The sequence below is a fragment of the Salmo trutta genome, chromosome 11 (genome assembly GCF_901001165.1).
Source record: "Salmo trutta chromosome 11, fSalTru1.1, whole genome shotgun sequence".
Lineage (NCBI taxonomy): Eukaryota > Metazoa > Chordata > Actinopteri > Salmoniformes > Salmonidae > Salmo > Salmo trutta.
In genome coordinates, this window is record NC_042967.1 from 281,775 (window position 1) to 309,211 (window position 27,437).

The 27,437-nt window shown below is 44.2% G+C and overlaps 1 protein-coding gene across 8 annotated transcripts in view; it reads left to right on the top strand.

The window, feature by feature from the left end:
• Positions 1-27,437, top strand: part of LOC115202050 (storkhead-box protein 2-like) — a 316,252-nt gene that overhangs the window by 16,852 nt on the left and 271,963 nt on the right. For 7 of the 8 annotated variants that reach the window (XR_003879889.1, XR_003879887.1, XR_003879888.1 and 4 more), the window contains exon 2: positions 23,023-23,175. Coding sequence is in view for 3 of the 8 variants with exons in the window: in XM_029765903.1 (XP_029621763.1) it covers positions 23,023-23,175 (153 nt within the window). In the remaining 5 variants the exon portion in view is untranslated. Of the gene's footprint in view, positions 1-8,305; positions 9,007-23,022; positions 23,176-27,437 lie in introns of those variants that run through there. The other variant, XM_029765904.1, reaches the window with a different exon arrangement.

The following is a 27,437-nucleotide window of genomic DNA, read 5'->3' on the forward strand; positions in this document are numbered from 1 at the left end:
TTGTACTTTTTCCTACATTGTAGAATATTAGTAAAGACATCAACTATGAAATAACACATATGGAATCATGTAGTAACCAAAAAGTGTTATTTTTTTTGTTCTTAACTGACTTATCTAGTTAAATAAAGGTAAAAAAGAATATGAAGGTCACCCAATCCGGAAAGTTTCTTCAAGTACAGTCGCAAAATCAATCAAGCGCTATGATGAAACTGGCTCTCATGAGGACCGACACAGGAAAGGAAGACCCAGAGTTACCTCTGCTGCAGAGGATAACTTCATTAGAGTTACCAGACTCAGATATTGCAGCCCAAATAAATGCTTCACAGAGTTCAAGTAACAGACACATCTCAACATCAATTGTTCAGAGGAGACTGTGTGAATCAGGCCTTCATGGTCGAGTTGCTTCAAAGAAATCACTATTAAAGGACACCAATAATAAGAAGAGACTTGCTTGGGCCATGAAACAATGGACATTAGACCAGTGGAAATCTGTCCTTTGGTCTGATGAGTCCAAATTTGAGATTTTTGTTTCCAACTGCCATGTCTTTGTGAGATGCAGAGTAGGTGAACGGATGATCTCTGCATGTGCAGTTCCCACCGTGAAGCATGAAGGAAGAGGTGTGATGGTGTAGAGGTGCGTTGCTGGTGACACTGTCTGTGATTTATTTAGAATTCAAGGCACACTTAACGAGCATGGCTGCCACAGCATTCTGCAGCGATACGCCATCCCATCTGGTTTGCTTTGAGTGGGACTATCATTTGTTTTTCAACAGGACAGTGACCCAACACACCTCCAGGCTGTGTAAGGGCTATTTGACCAAGAAGGAGAGTGATGGAGTGCTGCATCAGATGACCTGTCCTCCACAATCACCCGACCTCAACCCAATTTAGATGGTTTGTGATGAGTTGGACAGCAGAGTGAAGGAAAAGCAGCCAACAAGTGCTCAGCATATGTGGGAACTCCTTCAAGACTGTAGGGAAATAATTCTAGGTGAAGCTTGTTGAGAGAGTGCCAAGAGTGTGCAAAGCTGTCATCAAGGCAAAGGGTGGCTACTTTGAAGAATCTAAAATCTAAAATTTGTTTAACACTTTTTTGGTTACTGCATGATTCCATATGTGTTATTTCATAGTTTGATGTCTTCACTATTATTATACAATGTAGAAAATAGTAAAAATAAAGAAAAACCCTTGAATGAGCAGGTGTGTCCAAACTTCTGACTGGTACTGTAGGTGGAATCTGTGACTGATCAATTTATCTAACCCAAAACATGTTTGAAAGTGTGACAAAAGTGTCAATGGCTGTGTATTTTAGGCATACTGTACAGTCAGTCATAGGGTTTCTTCTGTTGACATGGTGTCACCACATGTTATAGTCTGCTGTGATGGCAAGGACCATGTAAGGTCATGTACTACCATTAGAGGGCAAAATAGGGTACTTAATCGAGAGGAGGCTATGACCACACTCAAATGCATGAACACGGATGAAATCCTATATGACGTACATCATTGTCCGTTTTTGTCAGTCAAAAGGGAATGGGAAAGGGGATACCTAGTCAGTTGTACAACTGAATGCATTCAACTGAAATGTGTCTTCCACATTTAACCCAACCCCTCAATCAGAGAGGTGCGGAGGGCTGCCTTAATTGACATCCACGTCTTCGGCGCCCGGTGAACAGTGGGTTAACTGCCTTGCTCAGGGGCAGAACGACATATTTTTACCTTGTCAGCTCGGGGATTTGATCCACCAACCTTTCGGTTACTGGCCAACGCTCCTACCTACCAAAAAGTACAACTCAAGTCAACTATTTGGCAACGGACTGTCATTGAAAAAGCATTGGCTTCATCCGAAAATCTCAGACACAAAATCCCAGTGTGCCGATGACCTAAGAGTACGGCCACACCGAGATGCATGAGCATGAATAAAATCGTATATGACGTACATTGGTCCGTTTTTGTCTGTCAACTCATCTCTACTTTTTTGGGACGAGTTGCATACTTTAAGGCAGACATATTGTGCGACTATTTTATAGGCAATTGTCTCTGGTGTCATTCATCTGGCAACAGATGACTCATATTAAAAAAACATTGGTTTAATCGGAATTTGCAGACACAAAATCTCAGTGTGGCCGTACCATGAGAGAACTACTGCCCCCTCTCATTGAAGCCACGGAGTTCAAGGCTGACCGTGGTACTGCAGGCATTGTTAGCAGAAAACAGGATCCCCTATTATAGTGAATGGAAAAATTCACTATTTACACAATCTTCGTGTAAATAAAAAAGTGGTTTGAAGATAATAATGGCACCAATAACTGCTTTTAATATACCAAATGTATGTCCTTGAACCTATTATTTTAAAATCGCACACAGAAAAAGTTATAAGGATAATTTAGTTGCTACTCAATGAGGTGGCAGCACTGAGTTAACCTGCAATGTCACTTCCTGGAGCTCAAACTGCACATGTTATGTCTCCATGAGATGCCATCTTAACCGACTTAATTTGGCTTCAATGCCTATTGAGTCTTCAGAAAGGAATGAATGGTGTCACGTGATCGATAGCTTTGACCATTCATATATAATCATTGGGTCCTACCCTTAAGAAGATCAGATTGGTGAGTGGCGAAAACTTTCCCGGCAGGCAAAACTGGTTGCAATTATGTATTTTTAGCAAACAGAAAAATATGTATTTACCTGGTTGTAACAGAGACTTGTTGGATCAGGTTATATGATGTCCTTTCAACAAGAACCAGTTTAAAAACTAAAATGTACATATTGTGCTGAATTTTGGCAGCTGGGTCCCCTGTTTGATTGACTTACAATTCATGCATATCCAAAAGTGTGTTTAAAGTTGGGGGCACAAGATAAATATCATATATAGTGTCCCTTTATGTACTGTATAACTAGACAAAATATGGTTTAGTTTACTTACCCACAGCATAAGCGTCATTGCTAAAGATGAATATATTTTCCTTTGAGGGTATCCTATGTTGTGGACATGCGGGAGAATGCAAATTGGCAAGAGCCAAAAAGGGCAATCTTGGCAGATTTGGTTACCTGCAAGGAAACATGTGCCATCATCATTGCTTTGCACAAAAAAGGCTTCACAGGCAAGGATATTGCTGCCAGTAAGATTGCACCTAAATCAACCATTTATCAGATCATCAAGAACTTCAAGGAGAGCGGTCCAATTGTTGTGAAGCAGGCTTCAGGGCGACCAAGAAAGTCCAGCAAGCGCCAGGACCGTCTCCTAAAGTTGATTCAGCTGCGGGATTGGGGCACCACCAGTACAGCGCTTGCTCAGGAATGGCAGCAGGCAGGTGTGAGTGCATCTGCACGCACAGTGAGGCGAAGACTTTTGGAGGATGGCCTGGTGTCAAGAAAGGCAGCAAAGAAGCCACTTCTCTCCAGGAAAAACATCAGGGACAGACTGATATTCTGCAGAAGGTACATTGATTGGACTGCTGAGGACTGGGGTAAAGTCATTTTCTCTGATGAATCCCCTTTCCGATTGTTTGGGGCATCCGGAAAAAAAGCTTGTCCGGAGAAGACAAGGTGAGCGCTACCATCAGTCCTGTGTCATGCCAACAGTAAAGCATCCTGAGACCATTCATGTGTGGGGATGCTTTTCAGCCAAGGGAGTGGGCTCACTCACAATTTTGCCTAAGAACACAGCCATGAATAAAGAATGGTACCAACACATCCTCCGAGAGCAACTTCTCCCAACCATCCAGGAACAGTTTGGTGACGAACAATGCCTTTTCCAGCATGATGGATCACCTTGCCATAAGGCTCGGGGAACAAAACATCGATATTTTGGTTCCATGGCCAGGAAACTCCCCAGAACTTAATTCCATTGAGAACTTGTGGTCAATCCTCAAGAGGCGGGTGGACAAACAAAAACCCACAAATTCTGACAAACTCCAAGCATTGATTATGCAAGAATGGGCTGCAATCAGTCAGGATGTGGCCCAGAAGTTAATAAAAGCCTTTGACACTTATGAAATGCTTGTAATTATACTTCAGTGTTCCATAGTAACATCTGACAAAAATATCTAAAGACACTGAAGCAGCAAACTTTGTGAAAATTAATATTTGTGTCATTCTCAAAACTTTTGGCCACGACTGTAGTCTTACAAGCATTAAAAAATATATATATACTACAGTTCAAAAGTTTGGGGCCACTTAGAAATGTTCTTGTTTTTGAAAGAAAATGATTTTTTTTTGTCCATTTAAAATAACACCAGATTGATCAGAGATACAGTGTAGACATTGTTTAATGTTGTAAATGACTATTGTAGTTGGAAACGGCAGATTTTTTTTTAATGGAATATCTACATATGTGTACAGAGGCCCATTATCAGTAACCATCACTCCTGTGTTCCAATGTCACGTTGTGTTAGCTAATCCAAGTTTATAATTTTAAAAGGCTAATTGATCATTAGAAAACCCTTTTGCAATTATGTTAGCACAGCTGAAAACTGTTGTTCTGATTAAAGAAGCAATAAAACTGGCCTTCTTTAGACTAGTTGAGAATCTGGAGCATCAGCATTAGTGGGTTCAATTACAGGCTCAAAATGCTAAAAACAAAGATTTTTCTTCTGACACTCGTCAGTATATTTTTATTCTGTGAAATGAAGACTATTTCATGTGAGAAATTGCCAAGAAACTGAACATCTCGTACAACACTGTGTACTACTCTCTTCACAAAACAGCACAAACTGGCTCTAACCAGAATTGAAAGAGGAGTGGGAGGCCCAGGTGCACAACTGAGCAAGAGGACAAGTACATTAGAGTGTCTAGTTTGAGAAACAGATGCCTCACAAGTCCTCAACTGGCAGCTTCATTAAATAGTACCCGCAAAACGCCAGTCTCAACGTCAACAGTGAAGAGGCGACTCCTAACTGGTTGCTGATAATGGGCCTCTGTACGCCTATGTAGATATTCCATAAACAAATCTGTCATTTACAGCTACAATAGTAATTTACAACATTAACAATGTCTACACTGTATTTGTGATCAATTTGATGTTATTTTAATGGACAAAAAATTAGCTTTTCTTTCAAAAACAAGGAAATTTCTAAGTGACAAGTTTTGAACGCTAGTGTATATATTAAATAAATATTGAAAGATAAATGGCATCGACATACAATTGAATGCAAAATAGAACATATTGGAGAAAGCACTAGCCAATACAATATTGCCGTACAGTAAAAGTACTGCCATACAGGTCTAATATCAGATTTAAAGCTATCTTTGTTCACATTGTTCAATATTTTATACATGTAACATTTCCAAAATGGGATAGTAGTGTACATGTAATGTTATGCCCCCTTGTGAGTTAATAGTATTGCATGCTGTAGCAGGCTATATAAAGAGGAAGCCCTCCATTGACAGATTCAGTTCGTTGTAACATCTAGCTAGCTAAGTTAGCTGGCTAATCAACTAACTAACGTCAACGAAGCTAACGTTAGCTAGTTCATTCTCACAAAAGTGAGAACTGCTCTAGATTGTAAATTTACGTTAATGAGTGTAAAGACATGTTGGCTTTATGGAAACGATATACAATATATGGGACAGAATGTAGTTCAGGAAATAATACAAACCTAGTTAAGACAACGTTAGCTAACTTAGCAAGCTAACACTACTGTACTGTGGCACATACAATGCCAACAGTCAAATCAAGCTTCTGAACTACAGCAATGTTATGGAAGCTATTCACAGAGACCATAATTGTCTTCGCTATTCATTAGTATGTTATATAACTTATTTCGATACATATTCAGAGCCAAACATCAACCCAACTTACCTTTTTAACTGTTGTCGTATTCAAACTTCGCACGAGCGTTTTCAGTTGCAATTGCGAAGTTCCCTGAAGAACTCCAGAAACAATGGGGGTTCCTCGATGAGCCCCACCTCCTAAGAAGTTCTTTGAAGAACTTTTTGGGGCTGTTTTTCATTGCCAAGAACCCTAAGGTTCTTTGAGGATCTTTGAGGATTTTAGAAGAACTCCAGTTGAACCCATCATTTTTAGGTCACTCGCTCTTAAGGACCACTCCCAGACAGTCCAAGCAAAATTCCTGCTTGCGAAATAGTTTTTTTTGTGTTTATTTTGTTTATTTTTGACCATTTTAATGAAAAAATATTACAGTAAGGCACTTAATTGTTACCCAGAAATGATTTGATATTGAGATAAAAACATCTGAATGCCATGTGTGTCCCATTTGACATTTGGAAAGGTAAAACCAAATTCATGCATGTAATTTTGAGTTTGTTTAAAAAACGTTGCATAAATAACATATTGGTTTACAATTGTGATTAAATGGAATCCATGGTGCAGAAGTAATTTTAATGCAAGTCATTGCAAGTGGTTTTAGCCCTATATCTTTCAGAATAGTCAAGAGTTCACTCTAGGAGGATGATGGAGGATGATGCCTGGTAATAGCAACGTTACATTGAATTCACCCCCAAAAAAGTTGAATCTAATTAGGTGTGTGTGCATGTGTGTGTTTAGAGGCCTCTGTGATCTCATTAGTTAATCTCTGCCATGGCCCGTATTAATTATTAACATACTTGAAATCCCCAAAAAATTCAATTTTGAGGGGAAGGGATTAAAGACCTTTGGCTCTGTACATACTCAACATCTGGCACAACTGTTGTGATACAACAGAGTTTGTCTGCATAAATCTAATTACACAAGTGTTGTGGAGACACTGCACAATGGTTGTGAAAACATTTTGTGTGCAGAAAAACTCTCCATTGTATCACAAAAATATCAGTTGTACCTCAGTTGTTCAACCTGAGTGTGTATGGGGTCTTTGTGGGTGGGGGGGAAGCTGCGTATCCTCATGCCTCTAATCCCTATCACCTCAAAGATACAAACCTCAGAGTTAAGGACTGACTGGTCTACCAAATGTTGTTGTTGAACTACGACATTTATTAAACACAAAAAAATGGGCTTCTGTAGGCTAGATAAATGTAGATAAGGTCTTACTGTATGATCAAGATGGGACCCATTTAAATTGTCTTCACTGTCACAAGTGGGAATAGGGGAAAGAAGTCCTAAGCATGACTTTTAAAGGAATTATCCCTGTTGTGTTTAAAACATTTAATGATTGTAAGCCAAGTAAAACTATATGCGGTTTTGAATAGAAATAAGAAATGTGAAATCGATGTGAATATGGATGAAGCAAATCCTTGATGGTGTTTCTGTTTTTTTTTTAATACCATTCATTGTTATACAGTGGTGATATAGAGGTGCTAACAATTTTACCACTTTCTGTGTCAATCTAGTAGTACAGATTTCATAGGCTGGGCCAGAAGCTGGGGGTGGAGCCAAGCTTTGGGGGTTGTTCAGTTGCATGTAATGCAGGACAGTTCTTCAATTAGCATGGGACATGTCTCAAGAGGGGAAGAGAGGGAGAGGGTCTCATGCTTATCCTGCCCCCTTTCCTGCAGTGGCACTGCTCAGCTGAGAGAGAGAGTTAGAGTGACAGCTGAGAGAGAGAGTTAGAGAGGGAGGGAGAGGAAGAGAGGGGGTGGTTAAAAAAAACACTCAGCCAGAGGCTGTCTCATCATTAGTCCCTTTATCCTACTGGAATACATTTCTTGCAGGACACATGTGGTTGCTGCATCTTTGTGTGTGTGGATGTTGTTATTTTCTTTCTTCTCCGCTATACTTATGTCCTCGGCCTCTCCCTCTCACTCGCTCTCTCGTTTCCTCTACCCCTCCCATCATCTCAGTCACCCAGACACAGACACACGCACAATCTCGCGCAGTGGGCAGGCACGCGCGCACACACACACACACACACACACACACACACACACCCTTTCTTGAGGTTCTGGGAGCAGCGGCAGCTGCGGTGGTTAGCGTTGAAATACATTGGCCGTTGACTGGAGTTAGCTGCAGCTCTGTTGGTTGAATGAATGGATGATCCAACGAGCCTCTTAGGATTGGATTCTCGTATTGGATTTTCACGAGAGAGGAGGATATCTATTCTGCGATTTGTTTTATTTCTATGCGCTCCATTCTATGCGCCTTTTTTCTCTCCCCACCCTTTCCAGGTGTGGTGTCGTCGAGGACGAGCGGGTCTTGCGCGGTGGATTTGGCCTCCGCTACACTCTGCAATCGGTAGAGTTTTTCAGTGGAGGTCAGGGTAAAGGGCGCTATTCTTTCTCTTTTTTTCCGCCTATAGCTCCCATGGTGAATTGAGCTATTGTCGGAGAACAGCCTCTACAGCTAAGCTGCCGATTCTCTACCCATCTATTCCCTCTCCTCCCCCTCCCCCAATTCCCCTCCACCCAAAAAACTCCATTCACCTGAACCAACCCCCCTCCAACCTTCCTTTCCTATACCTCCATCTCTCCTCGCCATCCTCTCTCCTTGCCTCCCATGCCCCATTTTCTTCATCCTTACCCCTGCCACCTCCTCCCCTCCCGCGCATAGCGGCTACGTAATGCGCTTCCCGACGCATGCGAACAGGGATGCTACAAATGGTGGTTCGGACTGATCGCTGACATAAAAAAAGGGTGATGCCTGGCGCAACCACCACCGCCGCAATGGATCCGCCCGGGAAAACGCAGCAGATGCCAATCCACCGCAGTCTGGATTGAGAGGCGGCTGTAGTAGCTTGCCTGTGGATGTGAATGACTAAACGTGCGTGTGTGTGTATGCAAGCGTGCACGCTGGTCCTCCGTCATGTCTCTCGCCTGATCCCTTGCACGGGGCGACCCTGCTGATGTGGGGGAGGCACTAAGCCTCAGGTTGGCCTCCCCCCGAACCCAGTAGTAGCCCCCGTGGCAGGCTGCTTGCCCCTGGGGTCGCTATGAAGAATACCCGCAGCACCAACCTGCGGCGGGCCTGGCCCAGTTCGGACCTGTCCGAGCGGCTGCCGGAGCGCACCCGCTCCCGGAGCGAGAAGGACTTCCGTCTCCAGCAGAAACACCACCACACTCCCCCTCCTCCACCCCACATCTCACCAGGCCCCCCCCAGGGCTACCAAATGCCAGGTGAGTCTGACAGCAACCACCACCACAACCACTACCATCCCTAACTCACCAATTTGTCGGATGTTGGCAAGCGTGTGTAAAGTTGTACGTGGGGGTGAGGGTTAGTAACATCTTGGTTTCTTCCAAAACCACATTATTCCAAGACTACTAGGGGGTTCTATGGATATGGAATATATGATGACAAAATGTCGAGTTTGTGAGTGTCTGTGTTCTGTAATGTGAAATAAAAAATTAAAAGAAATAAGTTGAAGTGACATAGTTAAAGGGTAAAGACAATATTGAAATTGAATTGTCCCAGGCAAGGATATTGCATCATGGCGGTTAATTATTTATGAATTAGAACGTTAATATTAGGATTTTAGTACAACCAAGGGCTGAAAAGGGAAGCAATGGGATGTTGTTGGAGCTAAATCTTTGAAACCCTCTCATCACATAGGTTTTTCTTTCCCCTTGATTCATGGGTTGAGCGGTAAGGGACCCACATATCCATATGGCATGCATGTTTCTGTGAGATGCTTGTCCATCTAGTATTGTTGTGTGAAGTGTCAGATAGGACTGGGATATGGGGTATAAGTGAAAATGTAGTTCATGGTCTCTGTTTTTAATGACACCTTGGTACATTTTAAAGGGATTTTTCAACAAAATTGCATATTTAGATGTTTGTTTCCTTACCTTAAAAGCAGTTTATGTACAAGGATTACAATCCACATGTTGCTTTTGTTTAACCTCCCCCGTTTAGCATATTTTCAATTTAATAATTTAAAACCAAGTCATTGGTGTGCAATACAATTCATTTTAGAGATGTTTTGGCATGAAATATAAAATATTCTAAACGGGGAGTTTGATTTTCATTGGCGTGACTTTCATCACAGACTAACTAGCAACATGATCTCCTTGCTTGACAAGCTAGCTAATTTATTAGCCAGTGTTAGCTAATTTATTAGCCAGTGTTGGCAGCGACCTATACTGAACAAAAATAAAAACGCAACATGTGAAGTGTTGGTCCAATGTTTCATGAGCTGAAATAAAGATCCCAGAAATATTCCAAAAAGCTTATTTCTCTCAAATGTTGTGCACAAATTTGTTTACATCCCTGTTAGTGAGCATTTCTCCTTTGCCAAGATAATCCATGCACCTGACAGGTGTAGCATATCAAAAAGCTGATTAAACTGCATGATCATTACATAGGTGCACCTTGTGCTGGGGACAATTAAAGGCCACTCTAAAATGTGCAGTTTTGTCACACAACACAATGCCACAGATGTCTCAAGTTTTGAGGAAGTGTGCAATTGGCATGCTGACTGCATGAATGTCCACCAGAGCTGTTGCCAGAGAATTGAACGCTCATTTCTCTACCATAAGCTGCCTCTAATGTTGTTTTAGAGATTTTGGCAGTACGTCCAAACAGTCCCACAACCGCAGACCACAAGTAACCATGCCAGCCCAAGAACTCCACATCCGGCTTCTTCACCTGCGGGATCGTCTGAGACCAGCCACCTGGACAGCTGATGAAACTGTGGGTTTGCACAACGGAATCATTTCTGCAGGGATTTCTAAGGGAAGCTCATCTGCGTGCTCGTCGTCCTTACCAGGGTCTTGACCTGACTGCAGTTTGGCATCGTAACCGACTTCAGTGGGCAAATGTTCACCTTCGATGGCCACTGGCATGCTGCAGAACTGTTCTTCAAGGATGAATCCCGGTTTCAACTGTACCGGGGAGATGGCAGACAGCATGTCTGGCATCGTGTGGGCGAGCAGTTCGCTGATATCAATGCTGTGAACAGAGTGCCCCGTGTTGCTGTGGGATTATGGTATGAGCAGGCATAAACTACGAACAATAAACAAAATAGATTTTTATCGATGTCAGTTGGAATGCACAGAGATACCATGACGAGATCCTGAGGCCCATTGTCATGCCATTCATCCCCCGCCATCACCTCATGTTTCAGCATGATAATTTATGGCCTCATGTCGTAAGGATCTGTACACAATTCCTGGAAGCTGAAAATGTCCCACTTTTCCATGGCCTGCATACTCCCCAGACATGTCACCCATTGAACATGTTTGGGATGCTCTGGATTAATGACAACTGGACCCTGTATGAATACTTCACTCCTACCTTCCTTGAAGTAATCACATATCTGAATTGGTTGGATCTGTGAAAGTAATAGGATGGCACCTTACTTACATGTATATTTGTGTGTACCTCTAGAAAACAAGGAAGTAAGGATGCATTTCTAAAATATTCAAACAAGTTTCTGGTGGTTTCTGTCCACTAAGCAAAATATAGTTGACAATACAATAAAAAGCCGTCTTTGTCTGACATTTATGTCACGTTTATTTTCAGTTCTATGTGAAATAGTTTAAAAGATGTATTTTACAGACGTTATAATGACAACTCTGACAGACTTCCTATTGACATCCAGTTTAAGATGTAAGTGAACATTTTACATTTTAGACTTTAGAGAGATTAAAGTATGGAATATTTATTATTGCACTTATGTTAGCCTTTTTAAAAGCTTCTGAACTGGCAGTGATCATGTTCAATTGGTCAAATCAAGGCCAATCCATTTGGGACTAAATGGACCAAACATGGATAACTATTTTTGGGCCAAATCAAGGCCAGACCAAAAATCAACAGCCCAATAAAGGCCAGGGTGGACCAACCTCATTTCAACCATTAATCAATGTCCATGGACATCCTGTGTCAGTCTGTACTCACTTGGTGGGTGTAGATGGGTGATCTGTAGAAACAGAAAGCCAAACCAGCAATTAGGTAGGTGAAAATAAGTCCTTTTTAGGGATCAAGTATGAATCTCATTGGATGGTACTTGAATAATTAATGACATGTAACAGGATGAATTTGAATAAGTGACATATGATAATCAACCTTTACTCACAGAACTTTCGTAAGACGTACATTTTTAGAGAGGAATAACTTTGACAGGGTTTCTCACCCCTGTCAACTGATTGTTGTTAGCTGATTCAGAATTTGAAAAGTCCACAAAATCATAGAGGAAATAAGAACTATACTAGCCCCTTTTTAGTTGTAGGTAGGCCTACCTCTGAAAGTAGAACCCCTTTCACACCAAAATCTAGGTCATAACTACGTCAACTCTAACCCAGAATTTTGTGTGGCCTAGTTGACCCCATTCATACTAGCCTCGGCTCCCAGGTTTCGCTCATGTTGTTCTTAAAAGCCTGGGGAAGTTTATATTGAAGAGTAGGTATGAGTGGTGCGCTGATTGCTTGTGGCTGCTGGCTGATTGGTTGTGAATAGATGTGATTATCAAAAACAACCACCACCCTATCCTCCTTCATTCTTCAGAACTGCAAATTATCCAGAGTAAGCTACAGTGCTAGCAAGCTGTTATTTCGAAAATTAACATTTCAGCAATTGTTTTGGTTGCAATTTCACTACCCCACGTCGGCACTAGAGAATATTATTGACTATTTGGTTTCCAATCTCCCGCCTGTTTCACCCTCTAATCCTCTGACTGACAATAACTTTCAGAGGCTTTCATACCGAAGGTATCGCTCTCTGTGGCTGACCCGAGGAAAACTCTAAAAAGTGTGAATACTCACAAAGCCCCGGCCCAGATGGCATCCGAGTGTGTGCTGACCAGTTGGCGGGCGTCTTCTCTGACATCTTCAACCTGTCCCTGTCCCAGGCTATAGTCCACACTTGCTTCAGGGAGACCGTCATCATCCCAGTGCCCAAGAAAACCAAGGTGCCATGCCCGAATTACTATTGCCCCGTCGTACTCACCTCTGGCATCATGAAGTGCTTCGAGAGGCTGGTCATGGCCTACATCAAGGCCAGCATGCCAGGTACACTGGACCAAATCCAATTTGCTTAGCGCTCAAACAGATCCAATGTAAATAGTCCGGGTGACCATTTGATTAATTGCTCAGCAGTCTTATGGCTTGGGGGTAGAAGTTGTTATGGGGAGGTATGCGAATTGGAGTGGTCTAGGGTATCCGGGAAGATGCTGTTGATGTGAGCCATGACCAGCCTTTCAAAGCACTTCATGGCTACCAACGTGAGTGCTATGGGGCGGTAATCATTTCGGCAGGTTATCTTCACTTCTTTGGGCAGAGGGACTATGATGGTTTGCTTGAAACATGTAGCTATTACAGACTTGGTCAGGGAGAGGTTCCCAAGTTCTCTCACGTCACCCCGCTCCTCTGCACACTCCACTGGCTTCCAGTTGAAGCTCACATCTGCTACAAGACCATGGTGCTTGCCTACGGAGCTGTGAGGGGAACGGCACCTCCGTACCTTCAGGCTCTGATCAGTCCATACACCCAAAGAAGGGCACTGCGTTCATCCACCTCTGGCCTGCTCACTCTCTGTGGAAGCACAGTTCGCCAATCACCCCAGTGAAAAATGTTCGCTGCTCTGGCACCCCAATGGTGGAACAAGCTCCCTCACGACGCCAGGACAGCGGAGTCAATCACCACCTTCCGGAGACACCTGAAACCCCACCTCTTTAAGGAATACCTGGGATAGGATTAAGTAATCCTTCTAACCCTCCCCCCCCCACCCTCCCCCCCAAAATATATAGATGTACTATTGTAAAGTGGTTGTTCCACTGGATATCATAAGGTGAATGCACCAATTTGTAAGTCGCTCTGGATAAGAGCATCTGCTAAATGACGTAAATGTAAATGTAAATGTTGAAAATGTCAGTGAAGACACTTGCCAGTTGGTTCGCACACGTCCTGTTAATCCGTCTGGCCCCGCGGCTTTGTGAATATTGACCTGTTTAAAGGTCTTGCTTACATCGGCTTCCGAGTGCGTTATCACACAGTCGTCCAGAACAGCTAGTACTCTCGTGCATGCTTCAGTGTTGCTTGCCTCGAAACGAGCATAAAAGGCATTTAGCTCGTCTGGTAGACTTGCATCACTGGGCAGCTCGTGTCTGGGTTTCCCTTTGGTAATCCGCTTCTGGATGAGCATTTTCTTGTTTGCTTATGGCCTTACAGAGTTGGTTGAGTGCGGTCTGTGGTGGCAAATAGATGGCTACGAATAATATAGATGAGAACTCTCTTGGTAGATGTGGTCTACAGCTTATCAGAAGGCTAGCTTTGGTGTACCAAGACATTTCTGGCCAAGACATTTCTAAGTGACCCCAAACTTTTGAACGGTAGTGTACATATTTAACAGATTTTATTGTAGGTGTAGCGAAATGCTTGTGTTCCTAGCTCCAACAGTGCAGTAGTATCTAACAATTCACAGCAATACACACAAATCTAAAAGTAAAAGAATGGAAGTAAGAAATATATAAATATTAGGACGAGCAATGTCTGAGTGGCATTGACTAGAATACAGTATATGCATATGAAATGAGTAAAACAGTATGTAACATTATTAAGGTATCTAGTGTTCCATGTCTATGTACATAGGGCAGCAGGCTCTAAGGTACAGGGTTAAGTAGACGGCTAGTAATATCATGTTATGCTATGGATGGTTTTGGGGGAATTATGTTGCATATCAATCCATACACTTTTTATATTCTTTCTTTCTTTCTTTATTTATGTACCCCTTTTTCTCCACAATTTCGTGGTATCCAATTGGTAGTAGTTACTGTCTTGTCTCCTCGCTGCAACTCCCGTATGGACTCGGGAGAGGCGAAGGTCGAGAGCCATGCGTCCTCCGAAACACAACCCAACCAAGCTGCACTGCTTCTTGACACAACGCACATCCAACCCGGAAGCCAGCCACACCAATGTGTCGGAGGAAACACCGTACACCTAGCGACCTTGTCAGCGTGCACTGCGCCCGGCCCACCACAGGAGTCGCTAGTGCGCGATGAGACAAGGATATCCCTGCCGGCCAAACCCTCCCTAACCCAGACGACGCTGGGCCAATTGTGCGTCGCCCCATGAGCCTCCCGGTCGCTCGAACCCAGAATCTCTGGTGGCACAGCTAGCACTGCGATGCAGTGCCTTAGACCACTGTGCCACCCGGGAGGCCCAATCCATACATTTGAACAAAAGCCATAAACAAGCATTACGGACTGCAGCACCTGCTTGACCCCCTGCGTTTCGCCACCCTCCACCAATGGGCCCCTAGTGGTCCCAGCATACCATTCTATGGTTGCGTTTCAATAACCCTCTCCATAAGTGTGCACTTCTACACTCCCCATCATGGATCTCAAAGCATTGGACTGGTGAAAGAATAGGCTGGAGAGAGTTCCACTATTGTTCTCACACCAGACCACTCCTTTTTAAATCATTGAGGAGACACTTAGGATGGGGACACTTGGGGACACTTAAGATGAGGCAAGGTACTTTAGGTGGCCATGCTGGGTATAATACATATAGGCCATAAAACAACAACAATCTGAAACTATTCAATGATAAATATTAAAATACCTTGCCCTCAGAAAGTATTTACACCCCTTCACTTTTTTCACATTTAGTTGTGTTACAGCCTGAATTTGAAATTGATTAAATTGAGATCGTGTGTCACTAGCCTACACCATAATGTCAAAGTGCAATTATGTTTTAAAATGTTTTTATAAATTCATTAAAAATGAAAAGCTGAAATGTCTTGAGTGAATAAGTATTCAACCCCTTTGTTATGGCAAGCCTAAGAAAGTTCAGGAGTACAAACTTACTTAACATGTCACATATTAAGTTGCATAGACTTACTCTGTGTGCAATAATAGTATTTAAACGGAATAGAGCTAAGGATAGGCAAAATCCTAAAGGAAAACCTGGTTCAGTCTGCTTTCCAACTGACACTGGGAGACAAATTCACCTTTCAGCAGGACAATAACCTAAATCAAAAGTCCAAATATACACGGAAATTGCTTACCAAGAAGACATTGAATGTTCCTGAGTGGCCTAGTTACAGTTTTGACTTAAATCGGCTTGAAAATCTATTGCAAGACTTGAAAATGGCTGTGAAAACTTGACAGAGCTTGAAGATTTAAAAAATAATAATGTGCGAATATTTTACATCCAGGTGTGCAAAGCCCTTAGAGACTTACCCAGAAAGACTCACAGCTGTAATTGCTGCCGAAGGCGAATCTAATATGTATTGACTCGGGGGTGTGAATACTTATGTAAATGAGATTTCTGTATTTCATTTTTATCAATTTGCTATTTAATACATTTTGAATTCAGGCTGTAACACAATAAAATGTTGAATAAGTCAAGGGGTATGAATACTTTCTGAAGGCACTGTAAGCACTGCAGAAGCAGATGTGCTTGTAATCTAACATTTGACTGTCTGGGCCCGGTTTCCCAAAAGCATCTGAAGGCTAAACGTTATTTCTGGCTCAATACTTGGCTAGGACCGTGTGGACCTGGGCCCCAGCTGCAGCTGAGGCGTGGGTAGAGAAATGAGGCCATGGTAGTGCTGTGGTGTTAGCCAGCCCTCTCTGTAGTAATACGTATAGAGGAGAGGGAGGAGGCTGCGTGTGAGTAAGCCCTTGTTCCCCGCCTCCAGTCAGCTGTTTGAGTTGTAGAAAATCAGTCAGCCACTAAGATGACTCCTCTTAAGCCTCTGGAACTGGTACTGTATCTCTCTCTCTCTCACTCTCTCTCACTCACTCACTCACTCACTCACTCACTCACTCACTCACTCACTCACTCACTCACTTCGGGCCAAATCCTAATTACAGTTACGTGGAACTCGAACGCTCATTCAAATATTCAATATACAGTACATCAATAAAGGATTCGTTGTCTCGCTCCACATTCATATACTGAACGAGGCTAAACATAATCACCCTCATTCTGGCCATCCCAGATGCTGACGTCACTGACTAACCTCTGTAGGATTTCCTCAGGATGATTGTATAAAAGGGTAGCAGAGAGGAGCTTGACAGATGGAAGCACTAATAGCTCTCTTCTCTGCATTCTTCAAACATGGACTGTATACAGGCAGCGGAGTTGTCGTTGTTGATGTTCTTAGTAATGACAATGCAAGAACCCAGTTGTTACTGTACAAATTACGTTATTTTGCTTTTGCGAGAAGCTGTAAATTCTAGTTGGCATCTGAAAAATGAAGGAAATTTGGTAAAATGTGCCAGGTGAATAATAGAAACACTGGTGTCCTGTCCGGCAAGAATAAATTAATGAATGCAAAGCTCAACTGCCCTGTTTTAGTCATTGGACCTGTGTTAGCCTCAATTACCAGGTTTCCAACCATTTCTTGTGGATGAATTACCTGACATTAAAAAATGGGCTGTGAAACAGGAAATGTCGGAACAATTTTATAAATGTCGACTATTTGTTCAATCGACATGGTGGGGTCTTTTTGGTACGTGGGAATTTAATAGAAAAATACATTTGTATGTGCACCACATCACGCATAGCCCGTATTGTTTAATGTAGATGTTTAAATATTCAGCCTGAAAATCTGTCGCCAATTGTATGGAAATTCACCTAATATGGTGAAAATAGTTTTGTTCTACCAGTTTTCATCACTAGCTAGGTTTCCACCCACAAAAAGATATGTGCATTTACCAGAAGTAGTGTGTTTCCATCAAACTGGCTTGTTGCGAATAGCAAGCTGTGTAATGAATAAATACTTTTAAAAAAAATACTTTGTCCTATAACTTTTCATTTATCGAATAAAAACAGAAGTTCTTTGTATTTCTATCCCATGTTTTATTTTGTCAATGCTTTTGCCACAAAAAGCCTTGCGATAAATGGCAAATATGCACATGCACTCTTGCCAATAGCTCGCAGATATAGTGCAGAGGGTACATTATGAGATTATGGATAAGAGCAACATAATATTTATTTTTCAAATGGCAGCCAAACACAAATGAAGCATACAAATTAAGACCCTTGATATTTATTGGAAATGAGCATCAAGCTCATCACATTGCACTTTCACCACCATGTTAAATTCATCATTTATTTAATCTGTAGCCTAATAAACTGTGCATTCTTTTCCAAGTCATAGTCAGTGGACCACATAGCATCAATTGACTGTAGTTTACTTGACAGTTATTCTATCGACAATAGAATAAAAAAAAAAGCTTTTCCACTGCCATTGTCACATGATCTATTTCACTGACAGAAAAATGATTTGTCCCTGTTGAACGTATATTGTTCTGTCGACATTTAGGGAAGTTTACTGACAATGTGTTTCCGTCAGGCCTATAGTGAGTCTTGTTTTTTGCCGACACGTACTTGACTCGCATAAAAATGGTTGGATGGAAACATGGTTGTAGTCACATAAACATTTGGTCCATTTCCAATATATCATTGGGCTGCTGATACTGTGTGAGCGACACCAAGGATAAATAGTATTTATTGGTGGACTATATATACCAAACATTAGGAACACCTTCCTAATATTGAGTTGCATCCCTGCCTTTTGTCTGTACCTGTGTGTGTGTGTGTGTGTGTGTGTGTGTGTGTGTGTGCGTGTGTGTGTACCCACTGTTCCATAAGGTGTATTTTTATCTGTTTTTAAATCTGATTCTACTTCTTGCATCAGTTACCTCATGTGGAATAGAGTTCCATGTAGTCATGCCTCTATGTAGTACTGTGCGCCTCCCATAGTCTGTTCTGGACTTGGGGAATGTGAAGAGACCTCTGGTGGCATATCTTGTGGGGTATGCATGGGGATCCGAGCTGTGAGCTGCAGTGCCTTAGACAACTGCTTGAGAGAATGTGTGTGCATTACCGGTGGAGAGCTTTGAAAACGGGTAAATGCCGAACTTGATTGTGATTGGTTACTGTCACGACTTCCACCGAAGTCGGCTCCTCTCCTTGTTCGGGCGGCGTTCGGCGGTCGACGTCACCGGCTTTCTAGCCATTGCCGCTCCATTTTTCATGTATCCATTTGTTTTGTCTTGTTCCCTGCACACCTGGTTTTCATTCCCCAATTAATCTACATGTATTTATTCCTCTGTTCCCCATCATGTCTTTGTGAAAGATTGTTTGTGTTACGTGTTATTTGTTGATGCGCCAGACTGGTTTGTCTTTTCCGTGGTATTTCACGAAGATGTTTATTGTTAAACATAATTCTTGTGACTTTTTTGCGCGTTTTGCACTTTTGTCTCAATAAAGTGTGCGCCTGTTCAAAAATCTCTGCTCTCCTGCACCTGACTTCGCTACCAGTACACACACACCTGACAGAATCTTTCACCCACCATGGAGTCAGCAGGAGCAGGTACCCTGGTCAGAGGAGTCGAGGAGCGCGTCCAGGAACACGCGGCAATGCTACATCATCTTGGTGCCATGATGGATCGCGTTGTCCAGACCATGGGCCGCTGGGAGACAGGAAGTCTCTCCAGCGCAACCGGGGTTACCTCTACCCGTCCCGTCTGGATCCAGCTCCAGTGGGATGCGTCTCTCCCTTTCCAGGGAGTATGATGGGACGGCCGCACAGTGCCATTGGTTCCTTTTACAACTGGACCTCTACCTGGCCACTGTTCACCCAGCTCCCTCAGGAAGGGAGAGAGTATCCGCCCTCGTCTCATGCCTCTCGGGGAGAGCTCTGGAGTGGGAAAACGCCGTGTGGGGAAAGGAAGACGCGGCGTCGGACCACTTCGAGGAGTTCACCCGCCGCTTCCGGGCCATCTTTGACCATCCGCCCGAAGGTAGAGCGGCGGGGGAACGACTCTTCCATTTGAGGCAGGGGATGAGGAGCGTACAGGATTTTGCGCTGGAGTTCCGGACCTTGGCCGCCGGAGCAGGATGGAACGACAGTGCCCTAATCGACCACTATCAATGCAGCCTGCTTGAGGACATCCGACGGGAGTTGGCCTGCAGGGATGCCACCATCACCTTTGACCAACTGGTGGATCTGTCCATCCGGTTAGATAACCTACTGGTCATCCGTGGACGTCCTGAGGGGGCTCTGTCGGTTCCATCTCCCAGCACTCCCGCTCCGGTGCCCATGGAGTTGGGAGGGGCTGCGCATAGGGAGGATGGAGGAGGGGCCTTCACACGGCCACCATCTGTGGCTGCAGAGGGAACACTGCCGGTTGGTGCCGGGTTGGTCCCTCTGGGACTCAAGGCAGCAGGCACTCTGGCGTCACCCCAGGTGAGTCTGCACCACTCTCATCCAGAGTCCTCTGTTGTCCACCTGTTTGTACCTGTTTGTTTCCCTGAGTTCTCCCTGCATTCCCAGCATAAGGCAAATTTTATCGACAGAGCGTTAGCTCTTAGTTTAGGGATCCCCATTATTCCTGTAGATAGACCTTTCCCGGTTCACGCTCTGGATAGTCAACCATTAGGATCCGGGCTAATCAGGGAAGCCACCATCTCCCTGGCCATGGAGACGCAGGGGGGTCACGAGGAGAATCAGTCTTTTTCTCATTGACTCTCCTGCATTTCCCGTGGTACTAGGCCTTCCCTGGTTGGCTGGTCATAACCCCACCATTTCCTGGCAACAGAGGGCTCTCACAGGGTGGTCGCGAGAGTGCTCGAGGAGGTGTGTAGGGGTTTCCGTTGGTGCTACCACGGTGGAAAGTCCAGACCAGGTCTCCACCGTGCGCATTCCCCCAGAATATGCCGATTTGGCTCTCGCCTTCTGTAAAAAGAAGGCGACTCAATTACCACCCCATCGACGGGGGGATTGTGCAATAAATCTCCTGGTAGATGCTGCACTTCCCAGGAGTCACGTGTATCCCCTGTCGCAAGCGGAGATGGTCGCTATGGAGACATATGTCTCCGAATCCCTGCGTCAGGGGTACATTCGGTCCTCCACTTCACCCCCCTCCTCAAGTTTTTTATTTGTGAAGAAGAAGGATGGAGGTCTGCGCCCGTGCATTGACTATAGAGGTCTCAATCAAATCACGGTGAGGTACAGTTACCCGCTACCTCTTATCGCCACGGCGATTGAGTCAATGCACGGGGCGCGCTTCTTCACTAAACTGGATCTCAGGAGTGCGTACAATCTGGTGCATATCCGGGAGGGAGACAAGTGGAAGACGGCGTTTAGTACCACCTCAGGGCATTATGAGTACCTCGTCATGCTGTACGGGTTGATGAATGCTCCATCAGTTTTCCAATCCTTTGTAGACAAGATTTTCAGGGACCTGCACGGGCAGGGTGTTGTGGTGTATATCGATGACATTCTGATATACTCCGCTACATGCGCCGAGCATGTGTCCTTGGTGCGCAAGGTACTTGGACGACTGTTGGAGCATGACCTGTGCGTCAAGGCTGAGAAATGCCTGTTCTTTCAGCAGGCCGTCTCCTTCCTAGGGTATCGCATTTCCACATCAGGGGTGGAGATGGAGAGTGACCGCATAGCAGCCGTGCGTAATTGGCCGACTCCCACCACGGTAAAAGAGGTGCAGCGATTTTTAGGGTTTGCCAATTACTACCGGAGATTTATCCGGGGTTTTGGCCAGGTGGCTGCTCCCATTACCTCACTGCTGAAGGGGGGTCCTGTATGTCTGCAGTGGTCGGTTGAGGTGGACAGAGCTTTTGGGCACCTAAGAGCTCTGTTTACCTTGGCTCCTGTGCTAGCCCATCCGGATCCCTCTTTGGCATTCATCGTGGAGGTGGAACGCTTCCGAGGCTGGGATCGGAGCCATGCTCGCTCAGCGCTCGGGCACGCCACCGAAGCTCCGCCCCTGTGCTTTCTTCTCGAAGAAGCTCAGCCCGGCGGAGCAGAACTATGATGTGGGGGACCGGGAGCTGTTGGCTGTGGTTAATGCTTTGAAGGCATGGAGACATTGGCTTGAGGGGGCTAAACACCCTTTCCTCATCTGGACTGACCACCGCAACCTGGAGTACATCCGGGCAGGTAGGAGACTGAATCCTCGTCAGGCAAGGTGGGCCATGTTCTTTACCCGTTTTGTTTACCCTGTCCTACAGACCAGGTTCTCAGAATGTGAAGGCAGACACACTGTCCCGGCTGTATGACACAGAGGAGTGGCCCATGGATCAGACTCCCATTCTCCCGGCCTCCTGCCTGGTAGCGCCGGTCGTGTGGGAGCTGGACACGGACATTGAGCAGGTGCTGCGTACAGAGCCCGCTCCACTCCAGTGTCCCGTCGGGCGTCAGTACGTTCCGTCTGCTGTCCGTGACCAGTTGATCTTTTGGGCCCACACATCACCGTCCTCTGGTCATCCGGGGATCGTTCGGACGGTGCGCTGTGTGACTGGGGTACTGTCACGACTTTTGGGCGGCGTTCGGCGGTCGACGTCACCGGCTTTCTAGCCATCGCCGCTCCATTTTTCATGTATCCATTTGTTTTGTCTTGTTCCCTGCACACCTGGTTTACATTCCCCAATCAATCTACATGTATTTATTCCTCTGTTCCCCCTCATGTCTTTGTGAAAGATTGTTTGTGTTACGTGTTATTTGTTATAGCGCCAGACTGGTTTGTCTTTTCCGTGGTATTTCACGAAGATGTTTATTGTTAAACATAATTCTTGTGACTGTTTTGCGCGTTTTGCACTTTTGCCTCAATAAAGTGTGCGCCTGTTCAAAAATCTCTGCTCTCCTGCACCTGACTTCGCTACCAGTACGCACACACCTGACAGTTACACCTCCCTTGTCTTTGCGAGGATTAGTTAACTTAGAACCAGGATCAGAGTATTCATGCTTGGGTTTCTGAAGGCTTATGCTTTTTAATATGGTGGGATCTGGCTAAATGTGTGGTGAGAGAAAGCAGGGATATTATATAGGAGAGAGTGGAGCTCAATTTATCCCAATCTCCCCTACAGATGATCACCTTTGTGCCTCCTTAATTGACATGGCTTAAAAATGATAGCGCTATTATAACCATATGAAGCGATACTAGTTCTGGGAGGAGACTCAGTCATCAGGTGACAGCCAACTGGTGGAACGGGACAGAATGCCCACAGCATTAGCTGAGCTTTGCTACCATTCAGATTTGGTCAGTTACTGAATCCTGGGGCAATATTATGTAGGAGTGCTGATCTAGGATCAGTTTTGCCTTTTAAATCATAGTGATTATAAGATTATTATGGACAGGGGGGACCGGATTCTAGATCAGCCCTCCTACTCTGAGAGCCACAGTTCATTCACTGACTCTTGTCTGTTTCTCCCTACTGCAGGTGATGTGTCTCCCATCAGCATGTCTCCTATCAGCCAGTCCCAGTTCATCCCACTGGGGGAGATCCTGTGTCTGGCTATCTCAGCCATGAACTCTGCTCGCAAGCCCGTCAGCCAGGAGGCCCTGATGGAACACCTTGCCTCCTGCTTCCCAGGTAAAGTAGCTACAGGGTGAAATTTATAGCTTTAGCGCAATGACTGTAAGTCTATGGGTATCTGCTAGTATCTGCAGTTAGTGGGGCAAATGCAAAACTAACCCAAGAACAATGTCTAGGGGCAACTTCACCCTATACAGTAGGCCTATACTACACCCCAAGGCTGTGTTGATTAGGCACAAAATGGAAGAAACAAACTGAAATAGGGAGGAACTGACTTGCCTTCTCCAATAAGTCATGTTCATTTTCATTTTCCATTGAGAAACATTTTTAAACACTTTCTGTTGCATGCCCTAATTAACACAACCCCTGCAACCCCCTAAAAACACACACACAACCACACACACACACACACACACACACACACACACACACACACACACACACACACACACACACACACAATGTCCTTATGGTAGTGTATGCATTCATGGCCCATTGATAGTTGTAGAGAGGCAGTTTGTTAAAGGCATTCAAAATCCCTGTCCCCTTCACTCATTCCAGGGTTCTGAAAACAGACCATAATACCACGCTGGAGCAGCATGTTTTATATACTGAGCAAAAATATAAACGCAACATGCAATCATTTCAAAGGTTTTACCGAGTTACAGTTCATATAAGGAAATCAGTTAATTGAAATAAATTAATTAGACACTAATATACGGATTTCACATGACTGAGAATACAGATATGCATCTGTTGGTCACAGATACCTTAAAGAAAAGGTAGAGGCGTGGATCAGAAAACCAGTCAGTATCTGGTGTGACACATCTCCTTCGCATAGAGTTGATCAGGCTGTTGATTGTGGCCTGTGAAATGTTTTCCCACTCCTCTTCAATGGCTGTGTGAAGTTTCTGTATATTGGCGGGAACTGTTGTGCACGTCAATCCAGAGCATTCCAAACGTGCTCAATGGGTGACATGTCTGGTGAGTATGCAGGCCATGGAAGAACTGGGACATTTTCAGCTTCCAGGAATTGTGTACAGATCCTTGTGACTTGGGGCCGTGCATTATCATGCTGAAACATGGTGACAGCGGCGGATGAATGGCACGACAATGGGCCTCAGGATCTCATCACGGTATCTCTGTGATTCAAATTTTATTTGTCACATGCGCCGAATACAACAGGTGTAGACCTTACAGTGAAATGCTTACTTACAAGACCTCAACCAACAATGCAGTTTTAAGAAAAATACCTACAGAAAATAAGAAATAAAAGTAACAAATAATTAAAGAGCAGCAGTAAAATAACAATAGCGAGGCTATATACAGGGGGTACTGGTACAGAGTCAATGTGCGGGGGCACCGGTTGGTCAAGGTAATTGAGGTAATATGTACATGTAGGTAGAGTTATTAACGTGACTATGCATAGATAATAACAGAGAGTAGCAATACAAATAGTCTGGGTAGCCATTTGATTAGATGTTCAGGAGTCTTATGGCTTGGGGGTAGAAGCTGTTCAGAAGCTTCTTGGACCAAGACTTGGCGCTCCGGTACCGCTTGCCATACGGTAGCAGAGAGAACAGTCTATGGCTAGGATGGCTGGAGTCTTTGACAATTTTTAGGGCCTTCCTCTGACACTGCCTGGGATAGAGGTCATGGATGGCAGGAAGCTTGGTCCCAGTGATGTACTGGGCCGTACTCACTACCCTCTGTATTGCCTTGCGGTCGGAGGCCGAGCAGTTGCCTTACCAGGCAGTGATGCATCCCATCAGGATGCTCTCGATGGTGCAGCTGTAGAACCTTTTGAGGATCTGAAGACCCATGCCAAATCTTTTCAGTCTCCTGAGGGGGAACAGGTTTTGTTGTGCCCTCTTCACGACTGTCACGTGGAGAGGTATACGCCGACTAAAAACCACTTAGCACCTAGAGTGATGGAGTAGCCACTATTCCCAACAAAAATGAGTGATGTAGGCAAAAACAGTGGCAGTGATAGCCATGGAGAAGGAGCAGCTTCCAACAAAGAAATTATTGATAAAAAGGCTTCAACTGTTTCAGATATTTGGAAGTGGTTTGGCTTTTTGAAGTCCGGCAAAGAGCACAGCAATGTTCGGCGCAAATTGTGCCGTAGACAGGTGGCTACCAAGTCTGGTAATACGACAAACCCTTTTCACCTTTTTGAAGCAAAATCACTTTGGAACATGCAGAAAGTTTGTTTATGCAACGGTATTGATAAACGCCCCTCAAGCACCAGCCAATCTAGGGATGTTCGCCTGAAGCAGTCAACACTGACAGCATTTATGCCCTACGAGCAAACATCAAAAAGTCACAAAGACATCACAAATGCTATTATACATTGCATTGCTAAGGACATGTTACCAATTAACACAGTCGAAAAGGAAAGTTTCAAGAGGCTTTTCAATTTAATTGACCCCAGGTACGTGCTCCCTGGCCACAAACATTTCTCTCAAACCGCACTGCCTAAACTCTATGCCGAATGTAGGGAACAAGTTGAGGAACAGCTCAAGACAGATTTGATGTATTTTGCTATTACTACCGATCTGTGGTCTAGTCGCACGTCAGAGCCTTATATTAGCCTCACTGTCCACTATGTTGACAAAGAATGGAATCTTCAAAATAAATGCCTTCAAACATCATACTTTCCCGACGACCACACGGGTGAAGCTATAGCAGAGGGGCTCATTGATGCTCTGGCTTCCTGGGGACTCAGTCAAGATAGACAGGTCTGCATTACAACGGATAGTGGTGCGAACGTGGTGAAGGCCGCTCAAATCAACAAATGGACCCGACTGCAATGTTATGAACATCGTCTGCACTTGGCCATTGGTAAGAAACCTTGTCAATTGTGTATATTGAAGTGATTGGTTAGATGAAACTAAATGTGCTTTTTTTTCATCTACTGATTCAAGTTAAATATTACATGACTAAAAGTGATTGTGATTTTAACATTTTATTAAAATGTCTTGATTTCTCTTAGAGAGAGTGGATAGAGACAAACAGGTGGATCGAGCAATTGGGGTGTGTAAGAAAGTGGTAGGTGCCTTTTCCTATTGGTGGAAAAAGAAGAGAGACCTGGCAGTTGCTCAAAAAGAACACCACCTACCCCAACACAAGTTGGTGACCTAGTCGCCTACCAGGTGGGGATCACGTCAAAAGATGGTGCAAAGAGTACTGGAGCAGGAGAAAGCCATTTCACAGGTCTTGAGCAGTGACAAGAAGACCCGGCACTTAGCTCCCACCTATACAGATATAGATGTTCTTAAGTCCATCAACCAGGCATTGACCCCACTCCTAGAATTCACAGATGCTCTGTCTGGTGAGTCTTATGTCAGAGTGTCTTACCTGAAGCCAGTACTACACCTGTTCAATACAGAGGTCATGAAACCTGATGATGGTGAAACAGGGCTCACCCAAACCATCAAAACGATAGTCATGGACGATCTGAATGAGAAATAGGATGACCTAGCCACAGATGACCTCCTGGACATAGCCTCATTGGTCGACCCTCGGTTTAAAACACATTACATCAAAGAGGAGAAGGTGGGCCACATAAAGGCAAGAGCTGTCTCAGAGATGGTTAATGAGGGACATGAAAACCCAAGCCCAGCACAGGGAGATGTTGCTGCTGCTTCACCACAACTGCCAGCTAAAAAGAGAAAGTCACTGGGAATTTCTTTCAAAAAACCTTCTTACTACAGGTCTTACTGAAATCCAGCTGGTAGAAAAGGAACTCAGCTGCTACCATCAGTCTCCTGATGCTGACAGTGAAACTAATCCACTGGACTGGTGGAAGATCCACCAAATAAACTTTCCCAAAGTCAGCCACCTGGCAAGCGCTACCTGTGCATTCCTGCGACCAGCTACCTGTCAGAGCGTGTTTTTAGCACAGGTGGCAACATAGTGAAGGGATTTAAAGCCAGAGACCGTAGACAGACTTGTCTTTCTTTCAACTACCCCAACTTCAACTGTGATGTGCCATTAGGCTAACAGTTATAATGCATATTGACTTGCACTGTTAGTTTTTTTATTTCTTGTTCATAACTTAGAGCTTTAAAGAAAAGTGGAGTTAATGTTATTGGTGAGTTCTTCTACTTCTGACAATAAATAAGAAGCATTAAAGCCTTGGGTTTGTTCAGGCAGGCTTGAGTCTGAAGCAGAAATGATTATTTTAAACATTATTGATTAAAATTGTGATAATTATCATTTAAGCTAGAGACAGTAGACAGACTTGTCTTTCTTGCTTGTAACTTGTAAGACAACAACTACCACAACATGAATTGTGCCATTTAGGCTAACAGTTA